The sequence below is a fragment of the Serinus canaria genome, chromosome 27 (genome assembly GCF_022539315.1).
Source record: "Serinus canaria isolate serCan28SL12 chromosome 27, serCan2020, whole genome shotgun sequence".
Lineage (NCBI taxonomy): Eukaryota > Metazoa > Chordata > Aves > Passeriformes > Fringillidae > Serinus > Serinus canaria.
The window spans coordinates 2,230,078-2,251,018 of NC_066340.1; the positions used below are offsets into that span (position 1 = coordinate 2,230,078).

At 60.8% G+C, this 20,941-nt stretch overlaps 1 protein-coding gene across 4 annotated transcripts; it reads right to left on the reverse strand.

The window, feature by feature from the left end:
• Positions 1–1,083: 1,083 nt before the first annotated feature.
• On the reverse strand, positions 1,084–20,096 carry JUP (junction plakoglobin). Of its 4 annotated transcripts, none has more exons than XM_009096514.4 (15): positions 19,971–20,096; positions 10,547–10,779; positions 9,347–9,600; positions 7,894–8,132; positions 6,754–6,955; positions 6,207–6,351; positions 5,740–5,843; positions 4,479–4,817; positions 3,916–4,071; positions 3,653–3,772; positions 3,372–3,522; positions 3,146–3,267; positions 2,848–2,887; positions 2,156–2,323; positions 1,084–1,943 (listed from the first exon to the last, which is right to left on the reverse strand). In XM_009096514.4, the coding sequence occupies exons 2-14, from the start codon at positions 10,770–10,772 to the stop codon at positions 2,178–2,180; spliced, it is 2,244 nt and encodes a 747-aa protein (XP_009094762.1). In that variant the 5' UTR covers positions 10,773–10,779; positions 19,971–20,096; the 3' UTR covers positions 1,084–1,943; positions 2,156–2,177. The 4 variants fall into 4 exon arrangements, with proteins under 4 accessions (XP_009094762.1, XP_018777010.1, XP_050841549.1 ...); XM_018921465.3 differs by having other exon boundaries at positions 19,930–20,047; XM_050985592.1 differs by having other exon boundaries at positions 19,889–19,975.
• Positions 20,097–20,941: the final 845 nt, after the last annotated feature.

Here is a 20,941-nt window from a genome sequence, read left to right on the forward strand (position 1 = left end):
GGAGCGGGACACCGCGGGAGCCCAGGGCTCGGTGCACCGGGAGTGCGGGAGATGCCGGGTTTGGGTGCAGGGATTCCGAGGAGGGAGATCCGCACACGCTGGGCGCTGCTCCCGGCGCGGCCGTGGCTGCGGAGCCATCGGACGTCGCTCCCGGACCCGCCGACAATGAAAGCCGCTCCCCGGCAGGTGTGGAGAGCAGCCGAGGATGCCGGGACCCGTAATCCGTCCCGCCGCTCCCTGGGGACCCCGCAAGCACCTCCAGTTGCTCCGATCCAGGTGTCCTCTGGCTCCACTTCCCCCCCAAAATCCCACACGTGCCCCTGGCAGCGCTGTGCAGAGGGACTGGGGATCTCGGCATGTGCAATTCCTGCCCATGGCTCCAGGATGGCTGCAGGACCCAGCCCCTCCTAGGGCAGATGTTCTGGGGCATCTCCAGACCCGCTGGCACTTTGGGGACAGCCAGCTCTGACAGCAGGAACATCCCTGTGACCCGCAGCAGGGCTGACTGGCAGCCACGAGGTGGGGTCCAGGCTCAGCACAGCCAAACCCCCATCCCAGGCACACAGGGCTGGAGCCAAGGCCTGTCACCGATTGTCTCCTGCTCTGGCAGCAGCTGCAGCAGGCCAGGGGCTGTCTGGCCCCCATCCCACGAGCCACCCCAGCCCCATTGCCCTCGGGAAGTGCACTGGGTTCTGCCGGGACTGCCCGGAAAGCAGCTGTTGTTTTGCTCACTGCAGCTCCTGGCACGGGCTGTGGCAGGAAGCAGATCCATTTCCCTGAGCACTGGGGTTGGCTGTGGCCACAGCACCGAGCTCAGGCAGGATGTTCCCCCCAGTCCCACTTCCCAGGCCAGCTCCTGCTGCTTTGTCCCCGCTTGCTCCTGTCCCGAGCACAGCACATGAACCTCGGTGTCCTGCCGTGCTCTGTGGCAGCCTAGGCCCACATCCAGGCAAAGCAGGTGCCAAGCATGGGAATAAGTTCCCCAGGATCACTCTGGCCCACGGAGGGACTCACCAGAGGGTGAGGGCTGTGCCTTCCCCTGGTTTCCCCCGGGGACTGTCCCCAGTCGACAGAAGAACAGGCTCAGGGCAGCACGGGGCTGCAGGGGTTATTTTATTCTTTGCTTTGGTCTATACAAAAACAACTTACAGAAATAATAAAATCTTCCATTCCTGACCCACACTCCAGTAGCTGTCCATCCCTTTCCAGCTGGAGTGTTAAACCACCATCAGATCTAAAGCCTCTTTTAAAAAATGCGTTAGATAAGGGAGGAGGGGACAGAAACACACCACTCACCAAAGAGAAGGGAAACGGGTTAAAATGTGCAACAAAGATCAGTACAAGGACACAGTTCCTAATGCTGGAGTCACTCCTCTATGGGGACTGGCAGGACAGGGACACAAAGTCAGCTCCCAGCGGCTGATGGGAAAGAATTAAACCTCAGACACCCCGAAGGTCCTGGGACACGGACCCTTTGCTTTCAGCAAACTGGATTGGCCTGATTCAGTTGGAGTTCGCAGGAAGCAAAGGGTTTGTCCATGTCAGATTTCCTCTCCTAGAACACTAACACACAGAACAAATCGGGGGGAAGTTAGAAAGCACGAACTTAAAGACGGCAAAAGCCGTTGGCACCATATTAAAAATAAAAAGAAATATATATTCATAGAAAAGACTATTTTGCCAATGAAAGATCACTAACGGTGCAAGGTTTGTGTTTTAAAGCTTCAGAAACAGTATCTTGGATGCTGGATGTGGCAGTAGGTGCTCGAAGCAGTCCCAGGAGGAAGGACCTTCTCCACAGGCCCACAGCGAAGAAAACAAATCGAAAAATAAAACCTCTCGTGGGAATGGAAAAGTTTTGTCTTCTCAGGCACTTCTGTCTCCCAAGTCCTTCTCGCAAATGCTCAGCTCTGGGGTCACCCTCTTCTGCATGGAGAGAACACCTGCAGTGGCAGAGAACTCTCGTCACCCACCAAGGGGGGATTTGGGAGGACACCAGAGCGCGGGACCCCCTGGGCCCACAGGTGATGGGGACATTGATCCATGGCAGCGCCAGGGACCCCGTGGTGGCACCAGGGACTCCCCAGCACGGCAGGTGCCAGCAGCCAGCCCTGCCACAGGGCTGAGCCCACGTGCCAGGTGTGCTGACAGGTACCTGGTGTGGGGCTGCAGGCGGCTTAGGCGAGCATGTGGTCAGCGAAGGGCGCCCGGACGCCGTCGCTGTAGGCATCCATGGGGTAGTCCCCGTCCATGTCCATGTGCATGTCCATGGGGTCCAGGGGGATGTCACCCGAGTACATGGGGCGGTAACCAGGGTCCAGCTCTGCAGGGAAAGAATGTGGCAACTTCAGCTCCCATCAGATCTCAGCCACCTCCTTGTCCTCCCCACGCAGCGGTATAAGTGTCCCACCATCCTCTAGCCCAAGGGCACGAGCTGTGTGTGCTCCCTCTATGGGGACTGGCAGGACAGGGACACAAAGTCAGCTCCCAGCAGCTGATGGGAAAGAATTAAACTTCAGACACCCCAAAGGTCCTGGGACACGGACCCTTTGCTTTCAGCAAACTGGATTGGCCTGATTCAGTTGGAGTTTGCAGGAAGCAAAGGGTTTTTCCATGTCAGATTCCTCTCCTAGAACACTAACACACAGAACAAATCGAGGGGAAGTTAGAAAGCACAAACTTTCTAAGCTGAGCATCCCACTCAATCCCCAGCAGACTGGGCTGGCACTTGACTGACAGCCACATGCAAAAGGTTTTAAAACCAGCCTGGCTTAGTGACACAAGGCAGATGCCCCCCCAGAACCCAGCCCACGGGGACCATGCAAGGAGGGCTGGTGCCATACTCACCATCTGAGTAGGGCTCGTTGATGGGGATCATGCTCTGAGCCTACGGAAGAAGATGGCACAATTGAAGGGATTGATGTTCATGATGCTCAGGGGCCATGTGGTGGCAAGCCCTGCCCCAGGTGGTGCCATCACCCAGGAGCTGAGGCCACAGCTCATCTGCCTCCCACCTCCCACTGTCTGACAGTCCCTCCTGTCTGAGCTCTGGTTGGAGGTGCTGCCAACAGCTTTTGGAAGCAGCACAGGGCCATCCCCTGACACCCTGGTTTCCCCAGGGAAAAGATCTGGTTGGGATGCTCACCGCTTCCCAGGCTGCTGGGTCATGCTTGAAGAGGGAGTTGGTGAGCTCCACGGAGACACGTTTCCTGTAGTCAGGATTCTTGTCCTCCGAGATGCGGAAGAGCACAGCGGCCGCGTAGGTGGCTGTAGGGATGGCCAGAGCCTCAGCTCCTGCTGCCACACAGCAGCAGAGCCCCACCTGGGACAGCCCCCAGCACAGCCCCCGGTGTGGCAGCACTCACACTCACCTGTCCCCTCATTCCTGGAGTGCAGCAGCTCCATCAGGGGAGCGGAGGCGCCCTCGGCATCGATGGCATCTGCCGCCTCCTTGTCCTGGGCCAGCTCGCAGAGCACGCCGGCTGCCACGCGCTGGATGTTCTCCACTGGCGAGTACAGGAGCTGTCAGGAGAGATCAGCACCTGTGTTAGGCAGCCTGCAAGGAGCCCCTGTGCTCTGGGGCCACCAGCCCAGGGTGCAGCTCCCCGTGCAGGCTGGGCAGGAGGTGGCCCTGTGTCCCCAGAGCCCTGACCTGCACGAAGAGAGGGATGGTGTTGAGGCGGAAGATCTCCATGCGGTTCATGGGGTCCCGGGCCAGGATGTGCAGTGCCCCTGTGCAACCCTCCACAATCTCTTCCATCTTCACTCCATCCTGACAGGGAACAAGAGCTCAGCCAGAGCCCCCACACACTGGGGCATGGCCACCTGAAGTGTGGCAGAGGGTGCCCCCAGGGACAGGCTGGGTTTTGGGGTACCAGGCTGTACTGGGAGCAGGGCAAAGGGGTGGGCACTCACTGTGTAGGGCTGTTGTGTGCCAGCAGCTGCGTGTCTCTGGGCGTCCTGGTGAGCCTTGACCAGCAGCTGGACCAGGCGGGGGATGACAGCAGCCTCCTGCAGCGGGGCGTGGTTGGCCGGACACAGGGCCAGGTTGCGGATCAGGCCTATGGTAGCCTGGAGGAGAGGAGGAGGAGGAAGGAGCCATTTGTCTCAACTGTGGATCAGAAAAGCGTGTGCTCCCCAAGAGACCCACTGGCTGCACCCCTCCCCATCTGTTCCACCCCATCCTCTCTGTGGTGTGGGCTGACTCAGCTTCCCCCTGCCCTGGATCCATTCTCTCCCCAAGCTGAGCTCCAATTCCAATGAGCAGCAGGCACAAGCACTTCCTCCATCAGCTGCTGTCCAGGACATGACCCACCAGGAGCAAGGCTGTGGCAGCAGCAGCCACCATCATCACTCTGTGCACAGCACCAGCTGCTGCCCCCCTCAGCATCCCATCCCACCACAGAACAGCCACCAGGGGCCCTCTCCAGCCCGGGCAACGGCCTCCTCCTGCCCCCAACACCCCTCTGGCCCCTTACCTTAACCAGTGGCCACTGGTTGGGCTGGTTGAGGAGCTTGACAATGGCGGGGATGCCATAGTTGAGGCGCACTGAGTTCTGGGCCATCTCAGCCTCGGGGTGCCGGCTGGTGAGGTGCCGCAGGGCGCACACGGCCGGCTCGGTGATGTCCTCCTTGTCACCTGCCCGCAGGATGGTGTGGATCAGGGCCTCCACCCCGTTCGACTGCGTCACCAGGGTCTTGTTCTTGCTGTTGTTGCAGGTCAGGTTGGAGAGGGTGCCGGTGGCACAGGTCAGCACGTTCACATCATCAGAGCTCAGCTGGTTCACCAGGATCTTGAGGACACCATCCAGGCCCTCCTGCAGGGGTGGGGATGGGAGGTGGGAGCAGCACACACAGCCAGACCCAAGTTCCAGCACCACATCCAACCCCACAGCAGGTAGTGATGGGGGGGCCACAGTGTTCCTGACTCCCACACAGCTCCTTTTCCATCCCCCACAGATGGAGCTGCTCCTCCCCAGAGCCCCAGCCACTCTAACATGTGCAGTTTCACTCAGAATTTAATGTCTCCTGCTGGAAATACACTTCCAATGCCCCTGCCAGCATTCTCCACATGGTGATGGAGTGACCCCAGTCCTGGCTGTGCTGGCCAGCAGCCAGCAGCAGGTCAGGAAAGAGTTAAAGAGCCATGACCACATCCTCCTTCTACCCTTCAGTCATCAGAGCCAGGGATGGTTCCATGACAGCCAAAATATTTTCCAGGCTGCATCAGAGCTAATCCACATGGAGCGGCCCCAGCAGATGGGAAAATTCATCAGGAGGCAGCAAAGGGCTGGGAGAGCAGGCCCAGAGCAGGGCTGGGGTCACCTCTGCACAGCCTGCAGGCACACCAGCCTTGGCAGCAGCTCTGCCAGCAGCTCCCCCAGGAGCTGGGCAGGCAGCCAGCCCAGGACAGGCTGACAGGGCTCCAAGCCAGAGCAAACTCTGGTGGCACCCGCTGAGTGACCACAGTGGCCTTGGCCCAATGCTGGGGACACGCAGGAGTGCTGGCAGCCAGCTGGCATGGGCAAGGCCACAGGGAGTGAGCAGTGCCCTGGGATGCAGAGCAAGCCCTGCTGCTGGGTAACTTGGGCACAGCAGGGCATCCCCTCACCCTGCCAGGCACAAGGAAGAGGGAACACAAGGCTTTGGACTCAGCCTGGCATGAGCCACCCAGCACTTGGCAGGGACACGGCTCCAAAACGTGGCACCGAAGCACAGCCAGGGGTCCTGCAGCCTCACCTGCTTGGTTGCCACGTCAGAAAGGTTCCTCAGGGTCCACAGGCAGTTCTGGACCAGCCTGGGGCTGGAGCTGGTCAGGTGCTTGCCCAGTGCCTGCATGCCACCTGCAGGGAAGGGGACAGTCCTGTGAGCAGCCCTGGCCATTGCAGCAGGAGGAGGAGCAGCAGGGCTGGGTGGGCTGGGCATCAGCCGATGCTCCTGCACACAGAGCAGCCTCGTGGCTCAGCAGAGAGGCCAAATGTGGTGTGTGAAGAGCTCCTGGACAGCCAGGATGGATCCTGCCCACCCACAGTGCCAGGAACATGCCTAAGTAGCCTTCAGAGCAGGAATCCAGGCCAGCAGAGGCTTCACTTGGCTGTGCAGACCTCTGCCCATCCCAGAGACATGCAGGAGGACACGTCCTCAGCCACATCACCCTGCCACCACCATTCACCCTCCTCCTGTGGCTGCAGCCCAGCCTCTCTTACCAGCCTCAACGATGGCAGGTTTGTTGCTGGGACACACCGACAGCACCTTGAGCACACGGCTCGTGGTCCAGAGCAGCTTCTCGTAGTTGTAGCTGCGCATGATCTGCACCAGGGCCTGGGGTCCTCCGTTGGCCAAAATAATCAGCTGCAAGACAGAATCCCAGAATGGTTTGGGTTGGAAGGGACCTTGAAGACCACCCGGTTCCACTCTCCACCACAGGCAGCAGCACATTCTGCTAGACAAGGTGGCTGCAAGCCCTGCCCAACCTGATCCTTAACACTTCCAGGGATGGGGCATCAACAATGCAGGGTTAGGGTGTGGCAGCCTAGGGCTGCTGGGACTCCCTCTCCAGATTCCCCAGCTCATGCCAGGACACAAGCCAGGCAGGAACTCCAGCCCCTTGGCTTGCAGGAATGCTCTGGTCACATCACCAGGGACACATGAGATGGTGGGGTCTCCACTGCTGCCTCCTGCACTCTTGGAGGTGCAAAGTTGGGCAACCTCCCCCCTACAGCCTTCCCCACATCTCTGGGATCCCCAGCCCACCTTGCTCTCCTGGTTCCCATAGGCCAGAAGCTGGAGGCAGTCAGTGGTGATGGCCAGGAACTTGGGGTTGTTCTTGTTCAGCAGAGGAACCATCTTCTGCAGCCCATCAGCCAAACGCACAGCCATCTTGGCCCCCTCCTGGTACAGCAGCAGGTTGTGCAGGGTGGTGATGGCGTAGAAGAGAACAGACTCCACGGGTGAGCTGCGGGTGGCCAGCACACTCCACGTCAGGGCAGGAACTGCACCACACTCACACCAGGCTGCAGTAGAGTCCCCAGCGCTGCCCTGATCCCAGCACCCACCAGCACCCTTCAGCATGGCCCCAGGACACCTCAGAGCCTGAGCCCCATCTCTGTGGCCAGGGCAGTGTGGGTGAGGTAGCCACTCCCTTCCTCCTGCCCCCATGCAGGCTCCATACACAGCAAACCCCAGGGGTTTTCACAGGCTCACACTGTGAAACTCTCCTGTTGTTTTAGTGAGCAGAATGACCCACACTGAGGACAGCATGAGCCCTCCCTTCCTCTGCCCCCATCCCAGGAGGGGCTGCCAGGCTCTGCCATCCCCCCTGGCATCCCCACTACCATAGCAGACACAGGGCCTACAAGGGCCCCCTGGCATGCAGAAACGTAAGATAGGAAATGAGGTGGGCATGCCAGGGGGATGCCCATGTGAATGGGCATGGTGAATGGGCTAGAAAGCCCCTCTTCCACCTTTTAGAACCCCTGCTTCTCTCTCTGTAACCCTATAGGTCACTTTCCTTTACCCCTTGCCACTGGACAATTTCTAATCCCCCTGTACCCTATACAAAGGGCTGTTTTACTCCAGTTCTGGCAGAAGAGCTGTCACTGGAACTCTTCACAGAAGAATCAATAAAGACATTGCTGTGGAACCCCACACAGCCTTCTCCTCTCTCTCCCTGCATCTGCCTGCCGAGGCACCTAGCAAGCTGAGAGCTGCAATCACAACGAGCTGATAATCACCAAAGAGCTGATCTCACTTAAGCTTGCTAAGGTTGCCTGCAGCTAAGAACTGCTTGGGAGCTTGGGCAGTCTGTCCTGAACACGACTGAGCTATCTGGGGACCCTGCAGCCAGCTGGGGACACCCCGAACCCCACCAAAAGGCTTTACACCACCGTGTACCTCAGCATCCTGACGAGGGCTGGGATGCCACCGGACTTGAAGATGGAGAGCAGGCCCTCGCGGTGGTGCGAGAGGTTGTGCAGGATGCTGGTGGTGCAGCGGGCGGTGTCCAGGTCGCTGGTGCTCTGCATGGTGCGCACCACGGCCGCCACGATCTGCGGCGACTGCATCAGCGCGCGGCGCGACGCCTCCTTCTTGGAGAGCTGGTTGACAATCATGGCTGCCTTGCTGACAACCACCTGGAGGGAGAGCGTTGCGGTGTGATGTCGTGGTTTGCCTCAGATACCCCAGATTTTTCCCTGAAGATTCCTTCCCCAGGTGTGCCAGTCACCTGTCCTTTCAACACCTGACCCCTGCTGAGCGCTGTCTGTCAATCCTGGCATTCCAGAAGGGCACCAAGTGATTGGCAGAATTCAAAAGATGCCCCCTACCCCTGGGGGGGCATTGAGCCACCCCTTGAGACTTCCTCCCCCTGCCCGGTTGGTGGTCCCCTGTGTTCCTTCCCTCCCCCTCTCCCCAGGGTTAAAAGGAGCAGCAACCATGTGGTTCAGGAGTTCTATTGGAGCTGTTGCTGGATTCAGAGGCCTGTGGGCCAGAATAAAGCTCTGGATGGAAACCCTCCATCAGAACCGACTCCTTTTCCTTCACCATCACCTTAAAGCTTCTCCACCAAGGTAAACCTGAGCTCCTGCAAACCTGGGCTTGTCTCCATGCGCCCAGCTGCAGCATCCAACCAGCCAAAGGTGTCTCTGAGGTGAAATCACGACAGCTGCTGCCTTTTGGTCAAGCACCAAGGGCCAGACAAGCTCAGGCACATGCTGTCTGGCTATATTGGTAGTTATTCCAATAAGAGAGCAACCAGCGTGTGGGGAGGGGTCCCACAGCAAGGACAGGATGTGAGACGACCTGGCTGGGCAGGGTGGGCTCAGTCCTGGTGCAGGGCAGAGGCAAGCAGGAGTTTGGCCAAGAGGAAGGAGACAGACATGGCCACAGAGCCCCACAGAGACAGGAGCCTATCAGTGTCACAGACATATTTTATGAAAAATCCTTTTGCCAGGATCTTTTCTCCTGAGAAGATGAGAAGCTTCAGCTTCTCCATGTTTTGCTGCTTTGGAATGTGATTTGGAGAATTGTTTACCCAGCATGTGAAATTGTTTTTACTTGATGACCAATAACAGCCACCTGTGTTGAGGCTGTCAGCAGTCACAAGATTTTATTATTCATTCCTTTCCTTTCCTTGCTAGCTTTCTGATTAAATCCTTTCTTCTATTCTTTTAGTATAGTTTTAATATATCATTTTCTTTTAATGTAATATATATCATAAAGTAATAAATCAGCCATGAAACATGGAGTCAAGATTCTCATCTCTTCCCTCATCCTGGGACCCCTGAGAACTCCACCACACATCAGTGCAGCAGCTGAAGAGACAAACACAGCAAACAGAGCTCCTTACCGGGTCCTCATCGTTGAGCAGCTTGGTGAGCTCTGGGATGGCACGTGTGGCCAGCTCGGCGTCATCCTGGTAGTTGATAAGGTGCACGATGGCTGACTTCAGCATCTGGGAGGGCTCTGCCAGGCGCTGCACGTTGGTCTGCTGCCCCTCCAGCTGGGTGGTGATGAGAAGCGAGCGGTCCTCCACCGTCTCGGGGTACATGGCAGCCCGGACACGCTGGGCACGGGTCATGGCCAGCTGAGCCTCCATGTCCGCTACAGGGGGGTACAGGGAGGCAGCGTGAGGCTCTCTCCAAGGAGCACTCCCAGCCCTGCTTCCCAAACCCAACGAGATGAGCAAGAGCTTAGCGCAGAGACACCGGCCACGTCAGCAGTCCCTGCACGCTCTGCACAGAGCTGGAGCTTCAAAGCGTAAACAGATCCGGCAGCACAGAGATAAGACAACACTCAATTAGGCAGCATGATGGGGCAGTCGTCACACAAGGCCCATTAATTAAAAAATTAAGGATATTTGCAACTTGGAACTAGCTGGCACTGGAAAAAAGGAGAACATTGAGGCCTTGCCCATCAAGGATGCTGAGGTGTGATACTGCAGTAGCCACCCATGGTCCCCACCTCTGCACCACAAGGACTGTACAGGGTCCCGTAGAGAGTTCTGATCCCCATGGGAGCTGTCAATAAACTTACAGCTGAGAGGGAACTGCAGAGGCAAGCAGAGCAAACCAGCCCCCTTTGAGGGGATAAAGCTGGGGGAAGCATCTCCTTCGCCCCAGGCTGCGGCTCCGCATCGTCCTCGCCCCAGCCGGAGAAGCCGGGGCACTGGCACGGTGCTATGGCACACGCACTAGCAGCTCTGGCAGCCACACTGGGACAGGTTTCCCAGCAGGCAGACAGGCAGTAGAGCAGGTGGCAGATCCGTGGGATGGGATCAGCTGTTTCCATCTCGAGCCAACCCCGCTGGCGCGCTCGGATGTGCGCACAGCTCAGCTCCAGCACGGGCTGACCGCGCCGCCCCCGCACCAGAGCCTCTCGGCGCTGGGGAGGAGGACAGGAGGAAGCTTATTTTAGGCAGCAACGACTCCCGGGGTGTGGAAGCCAGCATGGAGGAGTACCCAGAAGCAGCATGGCTGCGGGGGAGGAAGAGGAAGGCAGGAGCTGAGCAGCTGAGCCTGCGGATGTGCTAGGCCTCACAGCCCCTTACCTTGTGCTTGGCTCTGGCTCTGGCTCCCTCCCTGGCAGTAACTTGTGGTGGTTGTCTTCTTGATGGTGTACTGCTTCCCATACACCTCGTCATCATCCCCCAGGCACTTGCTGCTGACGGAGGGCACCTGCGTGTTGACGCCGGAGTGGATTCCGGAGTCGTAGGTGTAGGTCTGCTGCCACTCCGTCACCTTGATCGGCTGCTCCATCATGTTCATCACCTCCATGGCTGCTCTGCGGGGCAGGCAGGGCAGACGTTACACCTCCAGGTAGCCTCAGGACCCTCCTGCCCCTCTCCTGCCCCCGAAAGGCACGGCAGGCCCCATGCAGCAGCCGGCCCCAGGAGCAGATGGAGCCGATCCCTATCTGCCCTCCTCCCCCACTGGAGATGAAAGGCGGCACCGCGATGACGAACCCAAAGCTCAGCACTTTGTTGCTCGTGTTCAGACATGAACGGCAGCTGCGTCTCACAGAGCTGTGTTTCACCACTGCCACGGCCAAGGTGTGGGCAGGCTCTGCCCAGCACAGTGGGACACCACAAGCTTCAGGGTCCCATGAGCTTTTTTAAGACCCTTTCCAGAGATAAAACCTGCACAGAGCTGGGGACATGCCAGGAGCTCCAAGCTCCATATGGCTGGAGCTCCAAGTATAAATTGAACCTTTTTAGAAGCTTCCTGGGACACTCCTAAAGCACCTAAAAATAAGCAGGCAAAGCCACTGGCTCGGCTCTCCCATGGGTGCTCAGCACCACAGGCGCCCACGGCGTGGTCCAGGGCTGGGCACTCCCCACTCAGTGCCAGGACAGGGCAGCCCGGCACATCCCAACACTCAGGACAAACCAGCTAAGGTTGCTGGGAGCAGGGCTGGGATTTCCTTGTCTTTAATTTGGAGATACAAGAGGATGGCTCATGGATAATGCCTGAGCTCACTCAGGGCTGTGAGTCACCAGCCCTGCATCCAGGCCTCCGGCACGACCAGGAGGGATAGAGGCAGGCGAGGAGGGAGGGTTGAAGGCAGGCAGGGAAGGAGGGATGGAGACAGCACCCGCCCAGCCCTCCGCTGACCCATCACCCAGCATTCCTATCCCTTCCCGGCCGCACAGGAGTGGAATGAGTCAGAGTTTCAGAGGCGATAAGCAGCGAAGGGCGCAGCAGCACCCATTCCAAACACCCTAATTAGCGCCTGCATCGGCCCCGATTCCTACGCCGGGCTGGACCGGGCCGGCCGCGCACCCCTGGCTCTGCTCCAGCCGCCAGCACCGCGCGGGACCCGCAGGGACCGGCCGGGCTGGGGCGGCAGCCTCAGGCCCCAGCACCGTCCTGGGGGAGCGAGAACACGGAGCTGAAGCTGAGCCCCCCGCCAGGCCGGCGGCTGAGTCAGGGCGTCGGGTGGTGGCCGAGGACGCGGCTCCGCGGGGCGGCCCGGCGGGGCACGGCGCGCTCGGGCTTGGCGCGGCTCGTCCCAGCGCTGCCGGCTGTTCCCAAGGAGCGGCCGAGCTCCCGCCAGCTGCACAGGGAGGAATCCCAAGCTCTCATTCGCGGGAACGGCGGCCAGATAGGAAACAGAGCCCCCCACGCTTGTCCCCCCGGGTAGGGGCATCCCGCAGCGCCCAGCCCCGGCCCCAGCCGCCTGCCCGGAGCCGCGGCAGGGCGCTGCTCCTGCCAATCCGATATTTTTTGAGCTGTCAAGCAGCACTGGCAGACTCAGAGCAGCTATGATGGGCTGTGCATCACGCACGGTGGTCAGGAAACGGAGGAGCCGCTGATGGAGGGCGGTAGAGGCAGGGCCGGGGAGGAGCTGGGGTGTCTGAGCAGTGGGGCAGGACAGCGTGTGACACATGGTGCCAGGGGCCAGAGGAGCGACAGCTCTGCTCCCCACCCCGCGTCGCAGCAGGGATGGGCCGTGAGAGCCCGGAGCGGAGCTGGGAGTGCCGCGGAGCTGCACACCCGCACCTGCGTTGGTATTTGGGAGGGCAGGTCCTTCAGCTGGGTCATCCTGGCCACGGTGACAGTCTCTAAATTGTGTTGGGAAACTCAAGAGGAGCAATAGTCGTGCCTTACAAAGTGTGGAAGTGGTAGGCAGGAGAGGGCTCTGTGGCACTGGCAGAGCACGTCACCGTGGTGCTGGGTGACCTGGCACCCCTCCCACCTGCACAGAAGGCCACAACATCCCAGGCCAACACTGGAAAGCTGCCCTGGACAAGGTGGGCAGGGGGAGAGCAGAGCTGAGGGCAGTACAGACCACACAACCAGGGCAGGGACCCCAGGCAGCAGCTGACAGACCTGGCAGGGGCTGATGCTGCTGCACCACTGTTGAACAGTAACATCCACTCCACAATTTAGAGGCATCAGACAGGCACTTAATTTTCCAAACCTCCAGGAGCTGGGCTCAGACACCGTACAGAGCCGTGCATTATGCATGAGCCACCCCTTCTGTCTGCACCACAGCACCCAGGGACATCAAAAGCCAGCACAGCTCCTGGAGCTCAGACGCGAGCTCTGGTGATTGGCCCCAGACGAGCTCCAAGTGGGAGAGCAGGACCAGGAGCCCCACAAAAGAGACACAGGCACCTGTCCTTCCCCTGAGCATCCCCCTAACAGCATTTGCTCATGGCCACAGGGGCCAGCAAGGCCAACAGCACCCGAGATGACAGGGCCAGTGGAGCAAATGCCAGATGCTCCTGCAGTGAGCAGTGACATTTTCTGAACCCTGAGCCAAGCGTGCCCTGCTCATCACTCCATGAGGGGCAGACACTGACACAAGCCTCTCCCCCGTCTCCACAGCCTGGCTCTGTCCTCAGGTGTCCTCTCTCCTCCTCAGCAGGATCAGCAGGAGAGGAGCACCAAGGTGCAGGTTACCCCTGGGTTCAGAAGCCATTTCCTGGCAGTGTTTCTAGGGAAGTGCTCGAGCAGGAAAGGACCCTCGTGCAGGAGGGAGACACAGGGTGTTATTTGGGGCACATGTGAAAATATCCACACTGAAGGGTCAGCCACGAGCAAGGGCCATGTCTGGGTGGGCTCCAGCCCTCCCACATCCAGCCTGTGGGCAGCCCTTACCTCGCCCACCAAGCTGGTGGAGTGGGAAGGGTAGAACAGTGAGGGCAGAACAGTGCCACCAACCCCACTCCACACAAACCTAGACCCCAGGGAAACAGGATTTGCTCCTGGGAACAGTGAGAAACCCCCCAGGAAGCAGTGAGGCAGCTGTGGGGGACTGCTCAGAGGGGCCAGCAGGTTTGGGGAGAACCCCCAACCTGCTCCTGCACCACAACGGGGAAGGGGCCAAGACACCCGAGGGGCTTCAGCCATGGGATGCAGGACAGGCAGGGTCTTCAGTCAATCAAGCAAGGCACTGCCAGGAAGAGGTTAATCCCTCTCCCACCACTTCCCTCAGCCAGGAAGGCAGAGGAAGCTCCCGCAGGCTGTCGGGCACCGGCCAGCAGCGGCTCATCCGCCCCCGGAGCCATTTGATCATCGTCCAAGCAGCACAGCCCCCCGGGACACCGTCTGCAGAGGAAGTCTCTGGCAAACATGCAGCCCCAGGCATGACCAGCCCTTCTCACCAGCTGCTGTGAAGCCTTCAGCCTCACCAGGCAGGACACAGCCGGCAGACAGGGCTGAGCTGCCCAGAACAGCAGCAGGAAAGCAGTGAGTGCTGCTTCATGCAGAAATATCCACTGCTCGGGGGCTTCCCGGGGAGCAGCAGTCCCTGGGGTGAGCAGCTGTGATCCCCAGTGTGGGGTCACCCCAAAAGGGAGCATGGGGTGGGCACAGGGCACCCTCACAAGCTCCAGGCACTGGGTCTCAGGGTCAGTGGGTGCAAGGGGCAGCCTGAGCTCATCACATGCAGGTCCAGCCTGCCCTCAGCCCAGCACGGAGCAGTGTGGGTGCCAGCACGGGGATCCCAGAGCCCCCCAGAGCCCCACCCTTGCTCAGCAGTGCTGGGGGGGCCCCTCATGCAGCCCCAGCATGTGAGGGGCTGAGCTTGGTGGTGGGAGCGTGCGAGTGGCTGCAATTACAGTGGCCAAGGCTTTTAAGGAAAGGGAAGAGGCAGTTAAGGCAAGTCAATAAATGCAGCACAAGAAAAGACTATTTTAGAAGCACTTACACTACACACAAGCCATCTCCGGTCCCCCCCTCCCTGGAGCAGCCAGGGATTAGCAACTGCCCGCTCAGACAGCCCTGCCCAGCCACAGCCCAGAGTCTTCCCACAGACAAGGGCACCCAGAGCCCTGTGAGAGCTGCACCTTGAAGTCCCCCATTACCCAGAGCCCCTGCCCCAAGGTGCTCTGAAGTGACACCAAGGGCTGATGAAGCTGGGGCAGTCGCTAACGAAGCCCTGCAGACACAGCACAAAAGCTTCAGTGGTTTTGAAGAGGATCCTCAGGAACACACAGCGGGAGCAGGCAGAGAAAGGAGCTTGTCAAGACCTCACCAGCATCAATGGGAAGCGTTTGAGTCAGATCCCAGCACCAGGAGCCCTTTCAATGGGGCTTTACAGGGAAGATGAGTGGAAGAATTCAAAGGGGAACGAGAGCAGCTTGAAGTTTAATGAGGAGGAGACAGCGGCGGGGGATCAGCCTCTCGTTAGAGCAGGCAAAACCACTGGCCTGGCCTTGCACACAAAGGAGCCCATGGCCTTTGTGCATGGATGTACCCTGGTCCAGAATGGCTCCTGGCTGCCCCACCAGCTCTGGGCACTCAGGGCACTCAGTGGGGTGTGGGAGCTTCAGATCCAGGCTCCTTCACTGGAGAGGGCTCCAAACCTTTTTTATATTTCAGCTACCATGATTTTGTTACATTTGAGCTGCTGAATGCCTCATGCAAAGCCCCAGCTCCTCTTGCTGGGGGTGCTGCATCCCCCTGAGCACCAGACCAGGCTCTGGAAGCAGAGCAGCCCCAGAGCAGCCCCACGACCTGCAGCGCTCAGCTGATGCTCTCCATCAACCCAGACCGTGTCCCCGAAATGCCTCGCCTGCACCTGAATTAACAGCTCCTGACAGCTCCAGCACATGCCAGGCCCAGGCTGTGATGTTTTGGCACTTCACATCACAAACCAACACAGTATTATCCATCAAGTGCTCTCCTGCTGCAAGCGCACGCACAGCCCTGAGCATGACACCCATCCCCTGCTCCTGTGAGGGGGCAGGGCCCACAGCAGGACCTTCAGCCCAGGGAAGGCTTTCCCAGGGACATCCATCTGCCAAAAACCCACTGTGGGGTCTCTGGCAGCACATCCCCCTCCCCACATCACTAGTTGTTGGCACAGACACCTCCACCTGCAGGATCAGGAGGACCCACATGGGCTCATCTCCTCAGAGTTTGCTGATCTCATTAGAATCATGTCTGGGAAAGATGGGAATTTGCCACTTGTCCATGGAAAGGAAAACTGGCATGGTGAGATTAATCACAATTACTCCATCTGGATAAAAAAACCAAAAAAACCATTATTTTGTTTCAATAAGCACAAAGAACAAGTTGTTCTTTAAGAACACTATAATTGCAGGCTCTGCACCTTGCTGGCTGTTCCCAGCTCCAGCCACGGTGCCCAGGACACAGGGTTTGCCACCTGGCCCAGCTAGAGGAGCTGGGGCAGTGAGGAGGGGCACAGAGGTGCTGAGCCCCGGTTTAATTTCTCCATCCAGTTGCATTACAGCTGCAAAGTTCAGACGCTTCACAAGAAATTATCACCCACAGCCGTCAGCACCCGGCCTGTCGGAGCAAGTTAATGATTTGTCACCAGGGCTCTGCCCGCGCGTCACCGCGATTACGGCAGCTCTGCCAGCAGCCAAAGGTCTCCCCCCACACACAGAGGAACGCTTTTCATCCAGCCCCCTACCCCAAAAAGCCACACGGCGCCCCAGAGCACCCACCCCACGGGGTCTGTGCCCCAGCAGCAGGGCAGCCCCCCGGAGGGCACTGCCACTGTCACCCCCTCGCAGGTCTGCTCGGCCGAGCATGGGATATTGGGAAAACACCGAGCATTCCGCCTCCACCCCGCCAGAAGCTCCGGCTCTGGGAAGGAGGCCCGAGGACTGGCTGGGAACAGACAGCGCAGATGTCGCGGGCTGCCCGACAAGCCCCGGCAGCCGCGGTACGAGGCTCCTGCCCCGTTTCCAAAGCGATTCCGGAGCTGAGAGACCAAGGCGTGCCAGGATGCCTCCAGGCCCGCCAGCCGCCGCAGAACCCATCGGGGATGGCGGATTTAGAAGGGTATTTCAAACCTCTGCTTAAATAGAAACATCTTCGCCGCCCCCCACCCCCAGCCCGCGCAGCCATCGACAAACCGGGTGTGGCTGCAGAGCCAGCCCTGTTTAAGCACAGACATGGTGCTGAGGTCAAGTTTTAAGCTTTTCTGGAGCGGGAGTACCTGCACCTTCCCACGCCCTTGTCCACCACTTTGTTAAGTCTGTCCGTGAGCAAAGAGGGGTAAAATCAACCCTCCCAGAGCAGAGAATGCAATTCAAGACACCGACGCAGGGCCGGTGTCCTCCAGAGCAGCCAGCCCCAGCCGTGTCCATTCACACAGACCCACCTGGGACACCCCACGGGGCTGAGACTGACCCTGGGTGATGCTGGGTGCCCACACACCCTGTCTAGGTGGGGAAGCACCAACTGAACCCGGAGCTAGGCTCGTACTGCTGTAATAGACACGACATTTCTTTTTAACTTCTGTTAATTAGAAGCCAGTCTAATTTAAACCCTCAAAACCAGCACAAGCGTCGGTACAGATGCTGCAATTAAAGTTCTGCAAGTTCTCTGTGCAGAGGCTCTGCTCCTCCAGCCTGCGGAGCGGGGCCAAGGGCAGCTTCGCTCCCAGGCTCTGCCATCTGCGAGCGGCAGCGCGCCCGGCAAAAGCGCCGTCTTAAATCCCGGAGATCTGGAAGTGTGATAAAAAGCCAAATCCCATCAAGCGCTCCCACACCAAACCACAGTCTTGAAGGGAAGCCGTCCTCCCAGGAACGAGCTGAGCTGCAGGAGCCGTGCAGCTGTACCGCAGTGCCTGCCCGGCTGCGAGGGCTGAGTAAGGCTTTCAGGTGGGGGAAACAAAGGGGTGAGTTAATAGGATTAGGGCAGCGCAGAATGATACACTGAAATGCGGCACCAGGACCAGAGGGGACGTCCCCCAAGACCCCCGGCTGCAGCCCGGCCACGATTCACCCGCGCTACCCCAGGCACGGAGCACAAACTACTCGCACACCCAGCCCCAGGAGACCCCTCCCAGCAGCCCGGCTCGTCCCCCCCACCCCCTCCCGGGGATGAACGCGCTTCCTGGAGCCGGCAAGGACACGGCACATCGCCCAGACAATAGACTGTAACGCCATTGTCTGAGGGACGGCCCCGCACGGCCGCCCCACCTTTCCCCAGCGCCCTGAGCCCTGGGGAGCCACGTCTGTCCCTGCTCCAGCACAGCAGCCACGGTGCAAGGAGGGAGAACAATCCTCAGCCACCGCTGCCAGGAGCTCTGCGCGTCCCCGTCCCGATGGCCAACTTGTTTAAGGCAAATTAGCAGTAAAAATGGGTTTTTCATGACACTTCATGGAAATCCTCCAAAACAATGAGCGATAGCAGGCTTCAGATGTGCAAACGCAGTTCCAGTGGGTGCCCTGCACCCTTCCAGCCAGCTCCGACACCGACAAGGACACAGAAATGGACCCCTATAATTTTCTCAACCCTGTTTCCGGCTGGACCGGACACTCCGAGAGCAGAGCCCGGAGCAGCCCCCGCAGACACTGCACCTGCCCTGGATGCGGCTGACAGCCCGGAGCAAACGCCCCCGGCACTGCTCCAGCCCCATCCCCGCGGCAGCTGGCAGGGACACGCTGCGCCCCCGGCTCCCCACCAGCCGATGGCAGACGGACACCAGAGCCGCGAGCTGCTCCGGGCTGGCACCAGCGCCAAAACCAGCACGACGTGGGCCGGAGCAGGAGGTGAAGCCACTGGGGGGGCTGTGTCACGGTGCTGTGTCCCCAGCCCCCACCACCCTTCTGGTATGGAGAAGCTGACAAGGGAACATGAAACCAGGCATGGGACTCACCCAGGCAGCCCAACAGCGTCAGGGGGAAGCCGGGGGTGCAGGGACTTCCAGCCTGGCCGGAGAGGGTGCAGGCTGGTGTTCCCACACCCGGGCAGGCACAACGGTGGCGCAGGTCACCCTGTCCCGTCCCCTCCTGAGCGTTCACGCTCCTCTCCCAGCACACGTTGCTCGTATGACAGCCCACGTTTGCCTTCTCCGGGCAACTCCCAGCAACATTTCAGCATTATCCTTTCATCTGTGCTGTAAACCTGATTAATTAAGCTAATCACTCAGCTAACGCAATTAGAGCGCTCTCTCCTCTCCAAACACCAGACAAACAGCCAAGTTTCGCTTCCCCCCGCCGTTTCCCGGTGCGGATGTCCGCTGTCCAGGGCTCAGCTGGGACCCTCCGTTCGCACTGTGCCCAGCACCCCTCACCCGCGGGGGGCTGCCGGGTGATGCCAGGTCACCCGTGTCCCGCGTCCCCCTGGACCCTCTCAGCCCCCAGACCCCACATGCCCGGCGTTGGGCGAACGGTAGCCCTGGCCCAAGGGGTAGGGACGGCGATGTCGAGGCGATCCGAGGCGGCCTCGAGACCAGCACGCGGTGTCCCCAGGTGTGGCTGTGGACACGGAGCAGCCCAGTTTGCGTAAGAACCCCACAGCACCGGGCGAGCGCAGTGCCAGGGCCTCGCCCGCCCAGCGAGCGGCAGCTCCGGGCGGGGCAGGGGACAGAGTCACCGCCTCGCACCGGAGCGCCGAGTGGCACCGGGAAGGGGCATGGACAGCCCGGCTGTCCATGGGAGAAGCCCCGGGGACCCGCCAAGCTGGTACCGCGCAGGACCAGCCGAGCTCCCGGGCAGCACACGGGGAGCCCTGTCCCAGACGGCGGCAGCGGGGCCGAGCCGGGACGCCCGGTGCTGCCCGGCCCGGACACCCGGGTCCTCCCCGCCCCGAGCGCGGCCGCTCCCCAGCGCCGCACGGCGGAGTACGCACGGCTACGGTGCAGCCCAGCCCGGAACGACGGACGGCCACGGCCCTGGCTCCGTCCCCGTCCCGGCCGCCCCAACTCTGCTCACCGGACCACTCCCCGCCGCGAGCTCCGCCAGCCCGGTCCTCCGGACCCTCCCCGCTCGCCAGAGCGATCCCTGTCCGGTTCCGCCGGCCTATTGCCGCTCACCGCCGGTCCCCCATGCCCGATGCTCGCTGATCCGGCTCCACTCACCGTTGCTCCCGGTGCCCCGCCCCGCTCACCGTCGCTCCCCGTGCCCGGTGCGCCAGTCCCGTTCACTGCCGCCACCCGTTCCCGGTGCCCCGGCCCCGCTCACCGTCCCTCCCCGCTCGTTCCCGGTGCTTCGGCTCCACTCACCGTCCCTCCCCGCCCGTTCCCGGTATCCCGGCCCCGCTCACCGTCGCTCTCCACCGCCCGCCCGCTCCTGCCCGAACAAAAGGCGAGCAGCGCCCCGCGCCCCGCCCCGCCCACCATAGGCTCCGCCCCCGGACCACCCTGTCGCTATTGGCTGCCTCGCACGCCCATCAACTACTGTTGCCGCCGGGCCCCGCCCCCGCCGGACGTGTTTATCCGCTCTCCATTGGCGGGGGCGCGGCCGCCCCGCCCCCTGCCCGCAGGTGATTGGACAGCGGGGCGGGGTGGGCGGGGCGCGGCGGCGGCAGAGCAAGGGCGCGACCACGAGGGGACCACCTGGGTGACGTCAGTGGGCGCGGCCAGGTGGGGCCGGGACCCGTCCCTGGGCAGGGCCGGGGGCGCGGGGAGACCCCCGGGCCGTGCGGGGACCCCCGGGCCGTGCGGGACCCCCCGAGGCAGGAGCGCGGGGGCGGCTGGAAGCGGCGTTCGGGAAGGGCTCTGGGCTGATGGCGCTGCGTCAACCCCGTCCCCGCCGGACCGGTCCAGCCGGGTGCTGCCGCCGCGTCCCGGGCGAAGCCGCCGTCACCCAGTGCCCGAGTCATCCACTGGGTACGTCCCAGCCCACCTCAGGACCCCCCAGGTGTGGGGAGCAGGAGGATTCTGCCCCGGCGAGGATGAGGAGGGAGCATCCTGCACCCCCGCTGCCTGTACGGTTCCCGGGTACGTCTGGCGGCGAGCGCTGCCAGGCGGGGATTCTCAGCTCCGAAGGGAGGTGAGAGACAGCGCTTCCACCGCCCCTGCAAGAAAAAGGGAATTCATGGCTGTGCGCTGATCCGGAGCGCAGCCAGAGAGCTCTCGGCACAAGGAAATGGGCGCACGGCAGGGCACGGCAGGGCAGGGCACAGCGCAGCTGAGGCATCAGCCAGAAATCTCATTCGCGCTCCCCTCTTGGTCAAGGTCGAGGGTGTCAGGGAAGCGGCACGGTATAACCCAGCTTCCTGCAGCCTTGCTCCTG

Coding starts and splice junctions, on each gene's coding strand:
- JUP (XM_009096514.4), bottom strand. CDS start 10,772: ATGGAGGTGATGAACATGATGGAGCAGCCGATCAAGGTGACGGAGTGG. Junction 9,601..10,546: donor GAGCCAGAGCCAAGCACAAG/GTAAGGGGCTGT, acceptor ACCCCCCTGTAG/CGGACATGGAGGCTCAGCTG. Junction 4,818..5,739: donor CTGACGTGGCAACCAAGCAG/GTGAGGCTGCAG, acceptor CCACCCCTGCAG/GAGGGCCTGGATGGTGTCCT.